The sequence below is a fragment of the Borostomias antarcticus genome, assembly GCF_949987555.1.
Source record: "Borostomias antarcticus genome assembly, chromosome: 7".
Lineage (NCBI taxonomy): Eukaryota > Metazoa > Chordata > Actinopteri > Stomiiformes > Stomiidae > Borostomias > Borostomias antarcticus.
This window is the reverse complement of record NC_140240.1, coordinates 11,394,187-11,409,577: the sequence shown is the minus strand read 5'-3', so window position 1 is coordinate 11,409,577 and position 15,391 is coordinate 11,394,187. Positions and strand designations below refer to the sequence as shown.

At 42.3% G+C, this 15,391-nt stretch overlaps 1 protein-coding gene across 1 annotated transcript; it reads right to left on the bottom strand.

The window, feature by feature from the left end:
• Positions 1 to 2,952: 2,952 nt before the first annotated feature.
• igfn1.3 (immunoglobulin like and fibronectin type III domain containing 1, tandem duplicate 3) lies at positions 2,953 to 12,427 on the bottom strand (the record flags this gene model as incomplete). Its single annotated transcript, XM_084441334.1, has 24 exons — positions 2,953 to 2,957; positions 3,114 to 3,440; positions 3,991 to 4,287; positions 4,461 to 4,653; positions 4,948 to 5,033; positions 5,218 to 5,526; positions 5,714 to 5,842; positions 6,009 to 6,188; positions 6,434 to 6,730; positions 6,840 to 7,133; positions 7,219 to 7,360; positions 7,546 to 7,670; positions 7,918 to 8,061; positions 8,194 to 8,442; positions 8,614 to 8,886; positions 9,000 to 9,162; positions 9,306 to 9,419; positions 9,560 to 9,743; positions 11,069 to 11,114; positions 11,236 to 11,277; positions 11,423 to 11,522; positions 11,784 to 11,923; positions 12,113 to 12,235; positions 12,376 to 12,427. 24 exons carry the CDS (start codon positions 12,425 to 12,427, stop codon positions 2,953 to 2,955), a joined length of 4,014 nt encoding a protein of 1,337 aa, XP_084297460.1.
• Positions 12,428 to 15,391: the final 2,964 nt, after the last annotated feature.

The window sequence follows — 15,391 nt, the reverse complement described above, 5'->3', positions numbered from 1 at the left end:
GAAAAAGTCACACATTTTCTAAACTGCCATCCCTCTTCCAATTCTCACAGCTCATACACATATTATATATCAAAACGTTCACACGACTCTTAGGATTCATAAAATCAAAAAAGCTAAGCTCTCCGATGTATATTTTTCACTGTGTGACAGTTGGAACGACGACTCCCCTGCTCCATTGAAAACAATGGATCCACACTCTAGAAAATCACAGAATCAGTGTTAATTTTTCTAACTCGTCACCTCTCCTACACTTCTGAAGACCGAACGACATATTATACATGGAAATGTTCGCATGATTGTCTGGATTCTGAAGAAGTAAATAGTTGAGCTATGCTATGTATACTTTTCGCTGTGTGCCAATTTAAATGACGACACCCCCCCCCTCTCACTCAACCGAGAGGAAGCGACCCTTCCAGCTGACATTAATTAAGTGCTCAGGACACAGACTCGGATTGGGATTCAGCTAATAGGGTTAGTAAAGGCTAAGATGCCTTGTGGACTAGGGTGATTCACCCTCGTAACATCCGGCGTAGCACAGTGGTTAGCATGTCGGCCTTGCAAGCAGCAGGTACAGAGATCGAATCCCGTTCAACCATATGTCTGACTTCCGAAAATCTCGGGCCCATCCTTGACCCTTGTTAAACATGTCACCACGTCAGTCTAGCCGATTCCTTGTCTGCTTGCAGTTAAACTGCTTGGCCCCCACATTCCTGCTTGCAGGTATATTTTCTTTATTATATTCTTCTGCCATTGGAGTCTATGGCAGCCCATAGAACCATATGGTAGAAAGTTATGAAATATGGCACACTGATTCGGGACAGTCCCATGACCCCTCTCACCAAGTCCCATGTCCTCAGCTCTAACACTCTAGCGCCACCAACATGTCAAAGTTGACAATGCATTTATGCACGCAACTTTTGACCCGTAAGTCCAATTTTCAAAATCAAGGTTCCATATGATTCCTTGGCTCAAGCCGAGTTAAACGAACCCTATTACGTCATGCATACTATAATGGATTGTCTGCCATTTTGGATTTAGTGAAAAACACTTAAAATGCTACTCCTCCTACAGATTTTCACCAATCTGCAAAAAAATTAATATACATAATCTGGAGACCAATGTCTACAAAGGATTGATTTGAATTGTTGATATTCCAATGCGTTTGCTTGTGACAGCCAATTGAATTTGGCGACAAAGCCTCCAAGCAGGAAGTTAGGGCATATCGCATAAATGCTTTAATGTATCAAAAGCACATTTAGCAGACTGGTTAGGGACCCTCCCGTGACCTCTGTAACCAAGTCACATGTTGACAAGTTGAGCACTCTAGCGCCACCAACGTGTCAAAGTTGGAGTCACGTTTATGCTTGTAACTTTTGAACCGTTTGTTCGATTTTAATGATTCAGGGATAATTGGATTCCTTGCGTCAAGCCGAGTTCAAAACATACAATGGTTTCATTATTTTTTATTTTCTTGATTGCAGAATGCAAGTTACACTTTTGGTGTTCTGCACAATTTCACAGATTTTAGAGTGGGGAGAAACGCACTTAGGAAAAATGTCACACATTTTCTAAACTGCCATCCCTCTTCCAATTTGCACAGCTTATACACATATTATATATAAAAATGTTCACATGACTCTTGGGATTTGTAAAATCCAAAAAGCTAAGCTCTCCGATGTATAATTATTTGCCGTGTGCCAGTTTGAATGATGACTCCCCCCCTCCATTGAAACCAATGGAGCCATTTTCTAACTTAAAGCAGAAAATAACTGAATCAATGTTGTGTTTCTAACTCGTCACCTCTCCTACACTTTTGAAGACAGAAGGACATATTATACCTCGAAATGTTTGTGTGATTGTCTGGATTCTATAGAAGAAAATAGTTACGCTCTGCTATATATTCTTTTCGCCATGTGCCAATTTAAATGACGACATCCCCCCTCTCACTCAATCGAGAGGAAGCAACGGCTGACATCCCTTGTGGACAGGGGCAATTCTCCTTTGCAAGATCAGGCGTAGCACAGTGGATAGCGAGTCGGCCTTGGAAGCAGCAGGTACAGAGTTCGAATCTCGTTCAACCACATGTCAGATTTTCCTCCAATCTGCATGAAACGTGGTAGGCCTACACATAATCTGTAGACCAATCCTAGTCTACAAAGGTTCAATATGAGTTTTGGATTTTCCAATGCGTTCGCTTGTGACAGCCAATTGCATTTGGCAACAATGCCGCTAAACAGGAAGTTGGGTTGTATCAGAAATGCTTTAATAGCATTTAATTTAGGGCCCTTCCACCCTCTGGCCCTTCCAGCTGACATTAATTAAGTGCTCAGGACTCAGACTCAGATTGGGATTCAGCTAATAGGGTTAGGGGGTTAGCGAAGGCTAACATGCCTTGTGGAATAGGGTAATTCACCTTTGCAACATCCGGCGTAGCACAGTGGTTAGCACGTTGGCCTTGCAAGCAGCAGATACAGAGATCGAATCCTGTTCAACCATATGTCTGACGAAAATCTCGGGACCATCCTTGACCCTTGTCAAACACGTCTCATGTTGCCACGTCAGTCTAGCTGATTCCTTGTCTGCTTGCAGTTAAACTGCTTGGCCCCCTCATTCCTGCTTGCAGGTATATTTTACAGTATTCTTAGACTGTTTTCTTTTCACACCATTTTAAAACTTATTAAAAAAATATTTCAAATTCTAGGATTATGACAACTACAGTGAAACTATAGCTTCCCCGCATTCCATTGGGAGCACTTCGGTGAACAGGGACGTAAAACAAACGGCCCACAGTATTTGGGTCTGACATTGAAAGGAACATTTATTCAAATTATTCAAAGTGAAAACTCTCAAAGATACTATCCTGCCAATACATTTCCATCCAGATATCTACTGTAGATACAGTAGGGGTTGTAGAAGGACATGACCCGGGATGAACAATGTTGTTGCTCCACTTCACTCTGAAAGACAAAGAATACATTAATATTAATAAACATCATAAACTTGAAAACTGATATTAATTCTTTCTTTTATCTCTAAATACATACAACTGATAGCAAACAATCTCTGTATATTATACGGTCTTGTAGCAGAGTAGAAAGGTAGAGATTGTTTACCTTTGACAGTGAGTTTGGTAGAACTCTCCGCCGTGCCCAGTGGGTTGTCTACGATGACCTTGTACTCCCCAGTGTCCTTGGCTCCGACTTTCAGGATGGTCAGAGAGCACACACCACAGGTGTTGGAGATGTAGTAGTTGGGGTTGGTGTTGAGGCTGATGTTGTTCCGGAGCCAGGTCACGCGGGGTCTGGGGTTTCCCGTCACGGCGCAGCTCATGTAGCACTCGTAGCTCTCGGGACTGTTGTGCGTTTTCAGCGGGACCAAGAATGACGGCGGTGTCTCGAAGGTAACATCCTTGGATTCGGGTAAATTCAGAGAGAACTTTTCTGGAGGGAGCAGAAAGATAGGGGAAGAGGGGAAGACATTACATGTCTCTTATGCTTATGATGGAAATGTTTTGAACGATTAAAATATGTACAGTGCAATACTGTATAATCAACTAATTATTAACTTTAGGCATTTCATCTTACATTAAAGCTCTGATCCGCGATGTGTGAAACACAATTCAGACCCTAGCTCTGCATAAAGTCTGTGCACTAACACAGCTTTGTATGGGGTTGCAGCGAAAGATGGATCAGAGCTTTAAAGATACAGTATGTTTCTTTAACATTTAAATATATCTACAGTATATTTAATTTATCTATATTGCAATAATTTATCAAGAGGGATCAATGAATTAATGAGCTCCTCTGAGAAAAATGTATCTGTGTAGACAGTTTTATAGCTCTGCTACAGTAATTCTAAAATTGGCATATCAAAACCCACAAACCATGAGTGTGAAGCAGACTGAATTCACCATGGCAGACAAAATGTTCCCTCGTTAGCCCGTAGCCGGCTCATAGCAAAAAAGTTACATACTGTAGCTTTAAGAAATACCTTTCTTCTTTTCCACCCCCCAGGTGGTTGAAACAGAGGGTTCTGAGAGGCCAATGTCATTTTTGGCGTACACCCGGAAGTTATACTCTCTCCCAGGCACGATGTTGATGGCTGTGAAGGTGTTGTTGAAGAGGTGGTCGGCAACAGTTTGCCAAGTGCGCTTCATGGAGTCGCGCTTGGAGACCGTGTAGTGCAGCCTGTCGTCTCTCTTCTCATCCGGAGAGGGAGCCCATGACACGGTCACGGTTCCGGGGACATTCTGGTCCAGCTCCACTGGACCTGCAGGCTTGGGGTCGTCTGGGAGGAGTCAGAGAAACAATCACCTCCATATAAAACTTGATCTCGTAACAAAATGTTGGACATAATCACATAATGACTGAACCCTCACAAACATTCACAATGCCTTGTTGTAGGCAGTTTTAGTTTGAAATCCGTAGTGATACATTGTGGAACAGCTTGTGTCGCTTTACCTGTGACTCTGATCTCGACACTGAAGGTGTCCTGGCCGACCATGTTCTTGACTACAATGGTGTAGATTCCTGTATCAGATCTTTCTGCTGAGGGGATGAGGAGCTGTGATGTTACATCTGCTTTGCTGATGTTCACTCGTTTTCCTACAGGCAAGCCATCCTTTAGCCAGGTGATGATCGGCATTGGAGAGGCCTGACAAAAGACAGACACGCACATCGGAGTTAGTTTGGGTTTTTCGGTAAATCTGTCAAAAGGTTATCAGCTATGTTGAGGTACAATATTGTCTTGTGCCTTGATCAACAGCACACTTGTGATGAATAGGAATTCATCAGAAGTGTGAATTGTCGTCTTTGATTATCATACTTTTACACATTTGCTTTTCATACTGGCATCCAGAATATCACTTGAAATAGCAGACGGAGTGGTGTAGACGTTATATAATTATGATGCTTTTTTCAGGCATTTTGTGTGCTTATTAAACTGAACCTCAAAGTTGATGTTGACTCTGGCTGAGTTCCCAGCTCTCACTACCATGAAGCTCTTCATTTTAGCATCAGTGAACTTTGGTCTCACTGTGAGGAAAAAGAAAACAGGAGTTTTAGCATGAAGCATGGATGTTAAGTATGATAAGACAATCATTTGTGTAGATGGCAACCTCAATGTTTTCCCTTGTTTAAATAAAGGATGATTTAAAAAAAACATTTAGAGGGTTTTAGCTGCTGTAGTTGCTGAGAAAGTTAATTTGATTCCACTCACCAGGGGGAGGCATCGCAATAATGTAGTTGTCCAGTCCTCTGGGCTCTCCCGCTCCCCCCTCATTCATCGAAACCACTCTCACCCAGTACATGGCCATGGACTTCAGGCCCATAATTGTATAGGAGGTCATGATGATAGCGTTGGAGTGACAGCGATTCCATTCTGGGTTCTCTGCTGGTCTGATCTCCACAAAGTAGCCCTTGGCCTCATCTTGGACTCCTTCTTCCTCCTTGGGTTTAGTCCAAGCCAGGGACAAGGTGGAATAAGTGGAGTCTGTTATCTTCAGGTCAATAACTTTACCAGGGGGCTCTGAAAGACATTCATAATAATCGATAAATGATCTGGAACAAACAAAAAAGCACCAAAAATATTCTGTGGAAAGTGACTGTGATAGGAAGTGATTTTCTGTTGCAAAGGTGTCTTGTCTTATGAATGTATACAGTTATTTTAGACTGTGTGTTGCTAGCAGCATCATTAAGTTTGCATTATAACTTACTCTTTGGGTCTCTTGCAATTGCAAATTCAGAAGGATTACTCGGTTCTCCTGCTCCAGAAATGTTAATGGCCGAGACTCGGAACTCATACTCCATTCCCTCTACGACGTCTTTCACTCCATATTGCTTCTCTGTGGGCATAACAAAAGGGGATTTGGAGGAGCCAAAACACATTTCTCAGAATTTCTCCAGTATGGCTGAAAGACATAATTAACGCAGCAACAATGAACATTAAAACTAACAATATCATTCTCTGAATATGTATATGATAATACCAGAACAGAGAGAAGGACTCACCTTTGATGAGCTCATCTGGTGGGTTGACATTGCTCCAGAGATTGCTGCCCTTCTTGCGTTTCTCCATGCTGTATCCCAAAATATTGGTTCCTCCAGTGTTGGTTGGAGGAGACCAAGACAGATTGATGCAGTCCTTGAAGGCACTGACCACTTTAGGTGCAGAAGGTGGCCCAGGATATGCTACAAAATAACACAAGGACATTTGAACGAAGAACATACACTCAGATTGACATGGCAGCAATCGGCATATATGGATGGAGTTTATGGAGTTTAAACTCAGGTCACATGCACCAAAGACTCCAATGTATCCTTTATTCGTCAACAGATACATATACTGTATCTCTTGGATAGGCAGATATACATCAGATATCCATAATCAAACATATATAACTTCATGTGGGACAAGATGAAGGATGAGGACTCACCCTTCGTCCCAGCCTGGATATCATCAGTCTCCATCATCTCGCTGACGCCCTCCTCAGTCACGGCCCTGATGTGGTAACAGTATTTCCTACCATGGTCCACGTCAGTGTCCCTGTACTTGGGCTCTCCGGGGATCTGACCCAGTTTCTTCCAGCTGTTGCGGCCAAGCTGCTGGCGCTCTAGTATGTAGTTGATCACAGGAGAGCCGCCGTCGTCCTTGGGGGGCCTCCACTTGATCTCCACAGCAGATGCGGAGGCTTCGATGATCTCCACAGGGCTTTGTGGAGGGGTCGGCTTGTCTGTGATCAAGTATAGAGAGAGAGCTAAACTGACCTGATCACGCTGTGTATGATTGAAACAAGAATATATTTATGTTCTTACACTAAAGATTAAATTAATTCCATTTACCGAGTACAACAAGGCTGGATATGGCCTCAATCGTTCCAAATTCATTTTTGATTTTGATCTTAATTTCGCCTGTGCTTTTGCGCTGACACTTGCTGAGGAGGAGGCGGCTGTGTGAGGATGACTTCTCAATTTTGACGTTGGTGTCATCAAACAGCTCCTCGCCTTCATTGTACCATTGGATCTTCATGGGTTCACGACCCACGAAGGGCAGCTTGAAGGTGGCGTTTTGGCCAACCTTGATTATGGTAGGCTTTGAGAACTTTTCCAGGTCATCAAGGTTAAACCTGGGGGGATCTGGAATACACAGATGAGATATATAACAAACAAATATTCATCACCACCATACTGTATATTGTAGTGCAAATGATGACTTTGTTACCCTCCACAGTCAGCATGGCCTCTGTTTTACGTCCATCAGCCTCAAATCGGTATTTCCCGGCATCATCGTCCTTGCAGCTTTTCACTATAAGTTTATGATGTGCCCCCTCTTTAACAATAGCGATTTCATCTGATCCCTTAATCTGTAATGGGACACAAAAGGCACACTTACATACTATCACTATACAATTAAACCATCCGATGGCATCATCTCAGGTTCATTGTGTTCCAAATTAGCATTTCTTTAGTGAAAGTTTTATATGGGTTACTTTTCCACTAGCTTGTCCATTTCAACTGATTTTAAATAACGTTCCAGGTTCTTACTCACCTCTTGTCCATCCTTGTACCAGACTCCGTCACAGTCTTCACTGCTCAGCTTGCACACCAGCTCTGCTGATGTGTTAATCACAGCACGGATGTCTGACAGACCACAGGTAAAGTAGACCCCTGGATCTGAAGGACAGTTCATATTTCTGATTAGTGTGTGGCGGGGGGTGGGGGGTGGTCAGGGATAAACACTGTTAAGATGTCTCTCTTCCTACTTATCGTAACTGGATTTGTGTATTATTGTAATTTCTGTATCTTATTATTGTAACATTAATTTGTACATTTTATTATTGTAACTTGTAACGTTTGTGCGTCGGCTAATGGGGATCCTTAATAAACAATAAACAAACAATAAACAATAAACTTGTCTCACCTATGACTGTGTCTGGGATCAGCGGCCCTGTTCTCACTCTCTTCTTCTTTTCTTCCACCGGTTCCTCCTCGGGTTCCTCTACTGGCCCCTCACTTCTTTTCTCTTTCACGTGCTCAGGTTCAATCTTAGGCTCAGTTTCTTTTGCTTGTGGTTCGGCAGGTTGTGGTTCAGTGGGTTGCGGTTTAGCAGGTTGTGGCTCAGCAGGTTGTGGTTCTACAGGTTGTGGTTCAGCAGGTTGTGGTTCAGCAAGTGGCTGTTCTTTAGGTTGTGGTTCACCAGGTTGCTGTTTTTTAGGTAGTGTTTTTGGGGCTTCTGGTTCTTTAGGTTCAGGTTCTGGCTCTGGCTTTGCTTCGGCTGCCGCCATCTCTTCCTGGGCCTGTTTCATCGCCTCCATCATCTCATCCTTCTCCTTCTGGAGTTTAGCCTGCTGTTCCATAGCGATCTTGGCCAGGTCTGCACCTCCACCACCAGCTTGAGTCGTTTTGCGGGCTTTCTTCTTCCCATGCATGTTTGGATCATTATCAGCTAAATCGGGACAATGACACGCGGGTACCGGACAGCATGATTAAGGCGTTCAGGTTAGGATTTCAGTGGGACATATGAATAGTAAAGTTGCATATTGATTTAAAAGAAGATCAGCATTCTTACAAAGTAATAGTGATATGGTAATTGTAACATACAGTATTGTGATCTTACCCTCCACCACTAGCCAAGCATTGCAAGACTTGATCCCTGCCACAGCAGCATATATCCCCTTATCCAGTGGCAAGCAGTCCTTGACCACCAATCTGTGAATGAGCATGTCCTCTGACACGGTGATGTCATATTTGTCTCCTTGCTCCAATGGTACATTTTTTCCCATCCACGATATCTTCGTCATGGGATGGGAGAGTACACATTCAAAGACGGCATCCTCCCTCTCTACAGCCTTCACCTCTTGAATCTTGACCAGGAAATTGACCGTGGGCACTACACAGAACACGGGGAGAAGGGTAGATTTGAAATTGGGGTGCACAACCATCAAATTCGTGCACCTATTAATATTTAAATTATTTAAACGGAAGGCAGAAGGGTAGTCTTACTTTTGAAGTCGGTTGAGAAGATATTTACTCCATCTACCATGACTTGGTACAGGCCAGCGTCCTCAGCATTCAGGCTATTGATGTTGAATGAATATTTCTTGCCTACTTTCTTCAGACAGTGTTTCTCTGCTGTTTCAAGATCAAACTCTACCATATCTCCATCCTGGACAACAACATGCCATTAGCCATCACAATTGTAGAGCATGAACACATTATTTTTGTACAGTACGTATATGACATGCAGGATGCAACATTAGTTTGCTATGTTTCCATATGAATGTTGTATTAAAGTTTACACTAGCCTACCTTGAACAGATATATCTTGCTGTTCGGGTCTTTGAGCGTCATTTCAAATTCAAAGCCCGCACCACCACCGGGTTTCATTTCAATGGGCTTCAAGTTGCTGAGATATTCAACACACTGTCGGGGCACAATTCTCAGAATAAAGACATAACCTTCATCAGTTGCTACAGCGGTACAGTTAAACTTGAACAATGTTTGTGCCAGTGTAGTGTCTTGGGAATATCCCTGTTTTGCATCTTAAAGATATACAGACAAACCGTTGCTTGCTCTTCCTCCCTCTCCTTCTTCTTCTCACTCAGCTTCGTCAGCATCCTACGGAAGTCGGTGACTCCATATTCCAGACAGATGCGCTCATAGTCTTTCCTGTCAGCGCTCATCAAGAGCTCCCAGAACTTTTCATCAATTTCTCCATCCTTTTTCTCATCTTTTGGTTCTTCAACCCTGGAGCAATACAAAGCAGATATTGTACTTATAGGATTGTCTTTAAAGGGTTCCACATATGCTAAACTCAATCGAAAATGTATTTTTCACCCTCATTTCGGTTTTTGAGAGTCTTACTGATATGCCCAGTCCCAATTCCTAACACTCGCCTCTCTCTTTGTATTGCCTGTGAGCGCTTTCCCCCCCTCCCCCCTCCTATCAATTGCTACATTTTCCGGAAGTGGGGGCCCTGACGTCACGTTTTTTGAGAATTTGCATACTTCGCCCCTGATAAGCATATTTAGATTGTTGCGTAGGCCACCTTATCATTTACCTAGCCTCGCGTCTCCAGTCTCTCCTACGAGGATGGACATTAAATTTGGTAAACGGTGCCATGTCCTTGGCTGTTTTCTAACAAACAAGCCTCTCCACTCCCTCCCACGCGATGAAAGAAAAGATAAGTGGTTGAATTTTATTTATAATTGTAATATTCCCGAAACCCTTCCTAAATCAGTCTTAGTGTGCGCTGCGCACTTTACTTGCGAATCGTTCATAAATCTCGGCCAGTTTGAACAAGGACTTGCAAAGTTCCTGCTTCTAAGGAACGATGCTATACCAACTGTTCGTGAAGACGCTGAAACTGTAAGTACAAAAATAACAAACTCCACGAGTTGTGCTTTGTGTGTGTGGATGGTGGCTGTTGTAGCCGGCGCGCTAATGTTAGTATTATTCTAACAGGCACTTAGATTGTTTACAGTTGGCTCGCCTATTTGCTATTTTGGTAATAACGTTAGGCGTATGTGACTGCTATTTTAGCCTCCTGGTTTAACTAAAAAGGCTCGGGTACATTAGCCAACAAGTTGCTGGTAAGCTATAGACCTTTTTCTGTGCAACATCATCATCCTGTTTCGAAATTGCACACGCATCGCTGTAATGACACCTGTCAATAGAATCGATGCATTTGATTGATGCACCTGGTGGCAACCCTAACCCTAACGGCTGGTGGTTGTCGTTTTCTGGATCGCTAGGCGGGTCAAAATCGTAAGGAACCAAATGAGCTGCCATCTTTTCAAAACAGCAAAGTGTGCGCTAACATTACCTGGCGGGAACTAATTTAAATAAATAATTAGCATACTCTGAATCAAGTAAATTCAGCCTGGGGGGGGGGGGGGGGGGGGTACTAAAATAGCCCTGATAAATAAATACATGTTTATTCAGACCAAAGGACATTATAGAACACATTTTCGGGACCAAAGGTAGAGATAGAAGGTAGGTTATATTAGCATATGTGGAACCCTTTAATGTTTTGATCAGTATAGGTTTATGTCTGGCTATAGCTTTCTTACCAAGTCTTTAAGTTCTTTTTGAAATCTTCAGGAGTCTCTCGGACAGCTACGTAGATTGAGACCAAATTGTGTTAGAATGCAAAGTATCCTCCAGTTTTACATATGTACAGTATGCTGTATGCAGTATTTTTGTCTACACAGACTGATGTAAATGAATGGTGACACACCTGTTCTTGTCTGTTGCATAGCCTTACTCTTCTTGAAGCCAACTAGAGGGGGAAAATAAACAATAAAAGCTGCTTAGACACACTGAAATATAGTCTTTTATACTGCTCAGCTCAACTTGATATAGTCACCATTAATGCAGTTACCTGTATGGGATATGGCGTGGTTAAAAGATGATTATTTCCTCACCTTCAATTATATTGAGGGCAGCAGTGACAACAGCTCTTCCATACTCATTGACGGCAAAGCATTTGTACGTGTCAGCATGATCTCCTGATACATCCGGCATCTGTGTAAAGGAACAAATATAGATAATTATGAAATGCATCAAAGTTAGTCCCCTTCAAAATATTCAGGACTGGGCAGTTTGTCTATGTGAGTTTCAAGGGCATACGAGAAGGAACAAGCCTAGCCAATGCACATAGTGTATTTAATTCAAATTCTTAATTTGACCTGTGCACTAACAAGGTTCTCCAGCATATTCAGCTGTGACACATTCTTTAGTAACGATGTTGATCCTCTATAAATGTTTTCTCCAAACAGTACTGACCTGTAGCGTGTGTTCGTCAGCATGAGAATCATACGCTATCTTGTACATCTCAGGATCAGAGATGTCTCCATTATTTCTTGCCCAAGTCACAGTTGGTGTTGGCTCACCAGTTACTTTCGCTTTGAAAATAGCTAGTTTTCCTGATGAGAGGAAAGTCAAATATATCTGTGAATCAGTAAGTTTGGACAGTAAACTTGAGTATTTCAATATCAGAAAAAATAATGTATGACGTTAATTAAAACTGGTATCTGAGGTTTAGGGTCAGGGTTATGAGTAGCATCCTACAGTTTCATATCGCCAAAGTTAGATGAATGATGAATTAACTATACCTTCCTGAATAGTCAAAGCAATAGGTTTTCTGGTGAAATCGGGGGTGCTCTTTCCCTCTGGGACCTCCTCCACATACTGTGTGATCATAACACCGGGAACCTTGGATCTCTTCCTGATGGCCACTTTAACACAATGAGAAATAGAATAGTGTTTGACTTATCTCTACTATTCCATTATTGTATTAATTCATGAATATAAGTGTATCGATTTTTAGGAGTCAAATGAACATTGAGGGAGTTGACATTGTGAAGACATTACACACCCTGCCCAGGAGCAGTTGGCTCAGGGTCCTTCATCTTTCGAAACCTGGACATCTTGGCTAATTCAACAGCTTTCCAGTTGCAAAGTGCGTTCCCCTACTGAAACAATATCACAGTATTTAAGATAAGAATCCATATTGTTTGTAAAAGACCAGTGATTCATTCTGATGGATCGAGGCCTTGCATTCCAGTGAAATAACAGAGAGAATGAGCATTGCAGTTTAATACACAGTGTCTGATCCTGAAACACGTCATTCAGCACTTTTCTCACAGATAGAAGATAATCTGACACCTTCAGCGTAAGGGATACTGCTTCATCTGTCTAGCTACTGTAGTGGATCAGCAGGAGGTGGTGGACTGGACAGCTATTAGTAACAGTGAGAAACCCAATCTCCCTGCCAGACAATTAATCTTCCCAAGATGGTCCGAGTCAGCAACAGGTGTCAATTACCCATGGGTTTGACGATTGGATTTAGGCAATATGTCTGCCATAGGCATCTGATGCTGACACATTTTGAGTAAACCCTGTTCTCGCTGAGGGCTCTATTATAGAGCAGTTGGCTGGAGAGTGTGAGTTATTGTGTGAATGGTGCATTATTTTCCTACGTTTATGCATGCATTATAAGATCAATGACTTGTTTTGCAATATAAAAAAAAAAAAAATTGTACATAGACTGTCATAACAGTGTCTGTATTTTACTTTTGAATACTTGGTGCAATGAATATAGGCCTATTTGTGTTTCAAGATAACAGAAAATATCTTAATGCAGAAATCCATACAGACCTAACTGCAAAATAAAATACAATGCTGTTTAAAGTCTCTATTATTTTGGTCAGATATATTTACTATTAGTATGATGGTATGATTCTGAATGGCAGTTTACTTTTTATTCAGTTAGCCTTCTCCACGACAAATTGTGTGCAGTCTTCTGGTGTTTGGATGCAGCCATGAGTCGGTAATCCAAGAGGGACACTAAACTAGAGGATTCCTGTGATCACAGAGTACCCAGCATGTCCTAAGTAGGCCGGGGACCTTCCTCAATTTGCAGGCAATAGGTCACATAGCTCATAAAACAAGGGCCAAAATGTGACGCAAGTGGCACTCTGTAAATGGAGCAAGGCAGATTAACTCTTAATTCTAACAAATTTGAGTATGAATATGTTACTTACTTACTTACTGCCAGGGCAGTGGATCTATATAAGGTCTGTTGACACTTATTTTAGGTTGTAAATGTTGGATTTAGACAGACTAAACAGACAGAGCATTCTCACTGTTCATCTGCCTTCTTTCCTCTGCACTTGTAGCGTTGTGCGACCATGCTGGATGCTACTGCTCTCACCCTGGGTGTCCTAAGTGCTTTCCTCACATGATCACGGCATGAGTTAACATACACATTTCACGTATTGGTCATGGATAATCAGTGTGCAGTGTGTAGAAGTTGAATGTGTGGAAGCATCCCATGTATGCTACACTGGGAGAATCTGAGTAATGCAAGCGTGTGAGTGTGCTGAGCCAGACTAACGTCTTTGCCTAGTCGGAGCAGTACTTCCATATTTGTATGGGATGGAAAATAGCCATGCCTAGCAACTGTGTAGTGTGATTGATTTATAATAAGATGAGGCATGTGGCAGGTTTATGTCCTAAGACGCCCAGTTCCCTCTATAGGTAGGAGGTGTCCTCTTACTGCCCTGGCATTTCAGTTTTATGGCTTAATGAGGGTTTCATAGCCACATAGTTACTTAGTTAAGAACCACTAACACTGTTCATTAACTGGAGTCAATTCATCCCATGTGATTGATTGTGTATTTTTAATATAACAAAATAAAGTTGTCAATCATATTGACAATCACCCAAAGAATGACATTATTAAACTATCTTATGCACTCAGTGTGCTCAATTATGGCACACTGACAGATTTCTACAACCCAGTTCATCCCCTTAGTTATACATCAGTGAGCCATTGGGTGGTCTTTTCAGCCTTGCTTTATTCCTTCACATTCTTTGCTTTTGCTCTATTAAGTAGTGCATGTTGTGTGATGATGATGTTGATTAGGCTACATTTTGATGTTGTGCTTCAACTCTCTATTGTACAACATAACTTACTTTCCCTTCTCCATCAACAGCTTCAAACATGCACCACACACCTCCCCTGCACGTAATCTGTAATTTTGGTCCGACGTTCAAGTACACAACGATCATTAAGTATTTCCCTCTTATACAGGAGCACCACGTTATAAATAGTTAAGGATCGGCTGAGAATCAAATACTGTGAGCATGCAGAGACGTATTCACACATATTCAGAGATAACTCCTGAGCATGCTGCAGATGTTTTCCCTTTCATTGTAATGAAAGATAGACCAGATGCCTATTTTACCTCCTATTGTGGACTTACTTGTTTTCTCTGGACTGTCTCCTCGGGTCCTCGTATCCACGCTCACACTGATACTTGCGTGTGGTGTCCTGGTTTTGAGAGGCAGTAAACCCTACAGCCTATGAGATGCTCAGCGCATGCTGGCCTGTGCTCTACCTCTGTGGCCGCTGGGGATAGGCTTACTACCATGAATTTTGACCTGGTGCTTCAGTTCTTGAAAAGGAGGCACTGAAGTTGACCAAGAACTCTGGCATCCTAACTCCGCCCTCAAAACCAGGGCTCTCGCTTGAATATGCTGCTAGCGCGGACTCTTGTAGACCACAGTCTTAAAAACGAGTTTCGCTGATGAGTTGTGTGATGAAGTGCCAGTGCCTCCCATTGAAAAAAGCCTGGCCAGCATAACATCCTACATTTTCAGGTAAGATTCCACTTTTTTGGGTATCTTTCAAGCTCCATTAGATGGTGTACTGTATGCATGTTGGAGTGCCTGGCATGTATGGAATAATAGCAACCATAATCTTTGATGAGTCAGTAATGGACAAGTTTGTAATTAGTAATTATTGAAACAGCCCATCCTCCATCTCGGTGATAGTGACACAGAGCATTATCTTGTCAGATACAGTCAAAAACACATTGGTTCCATTG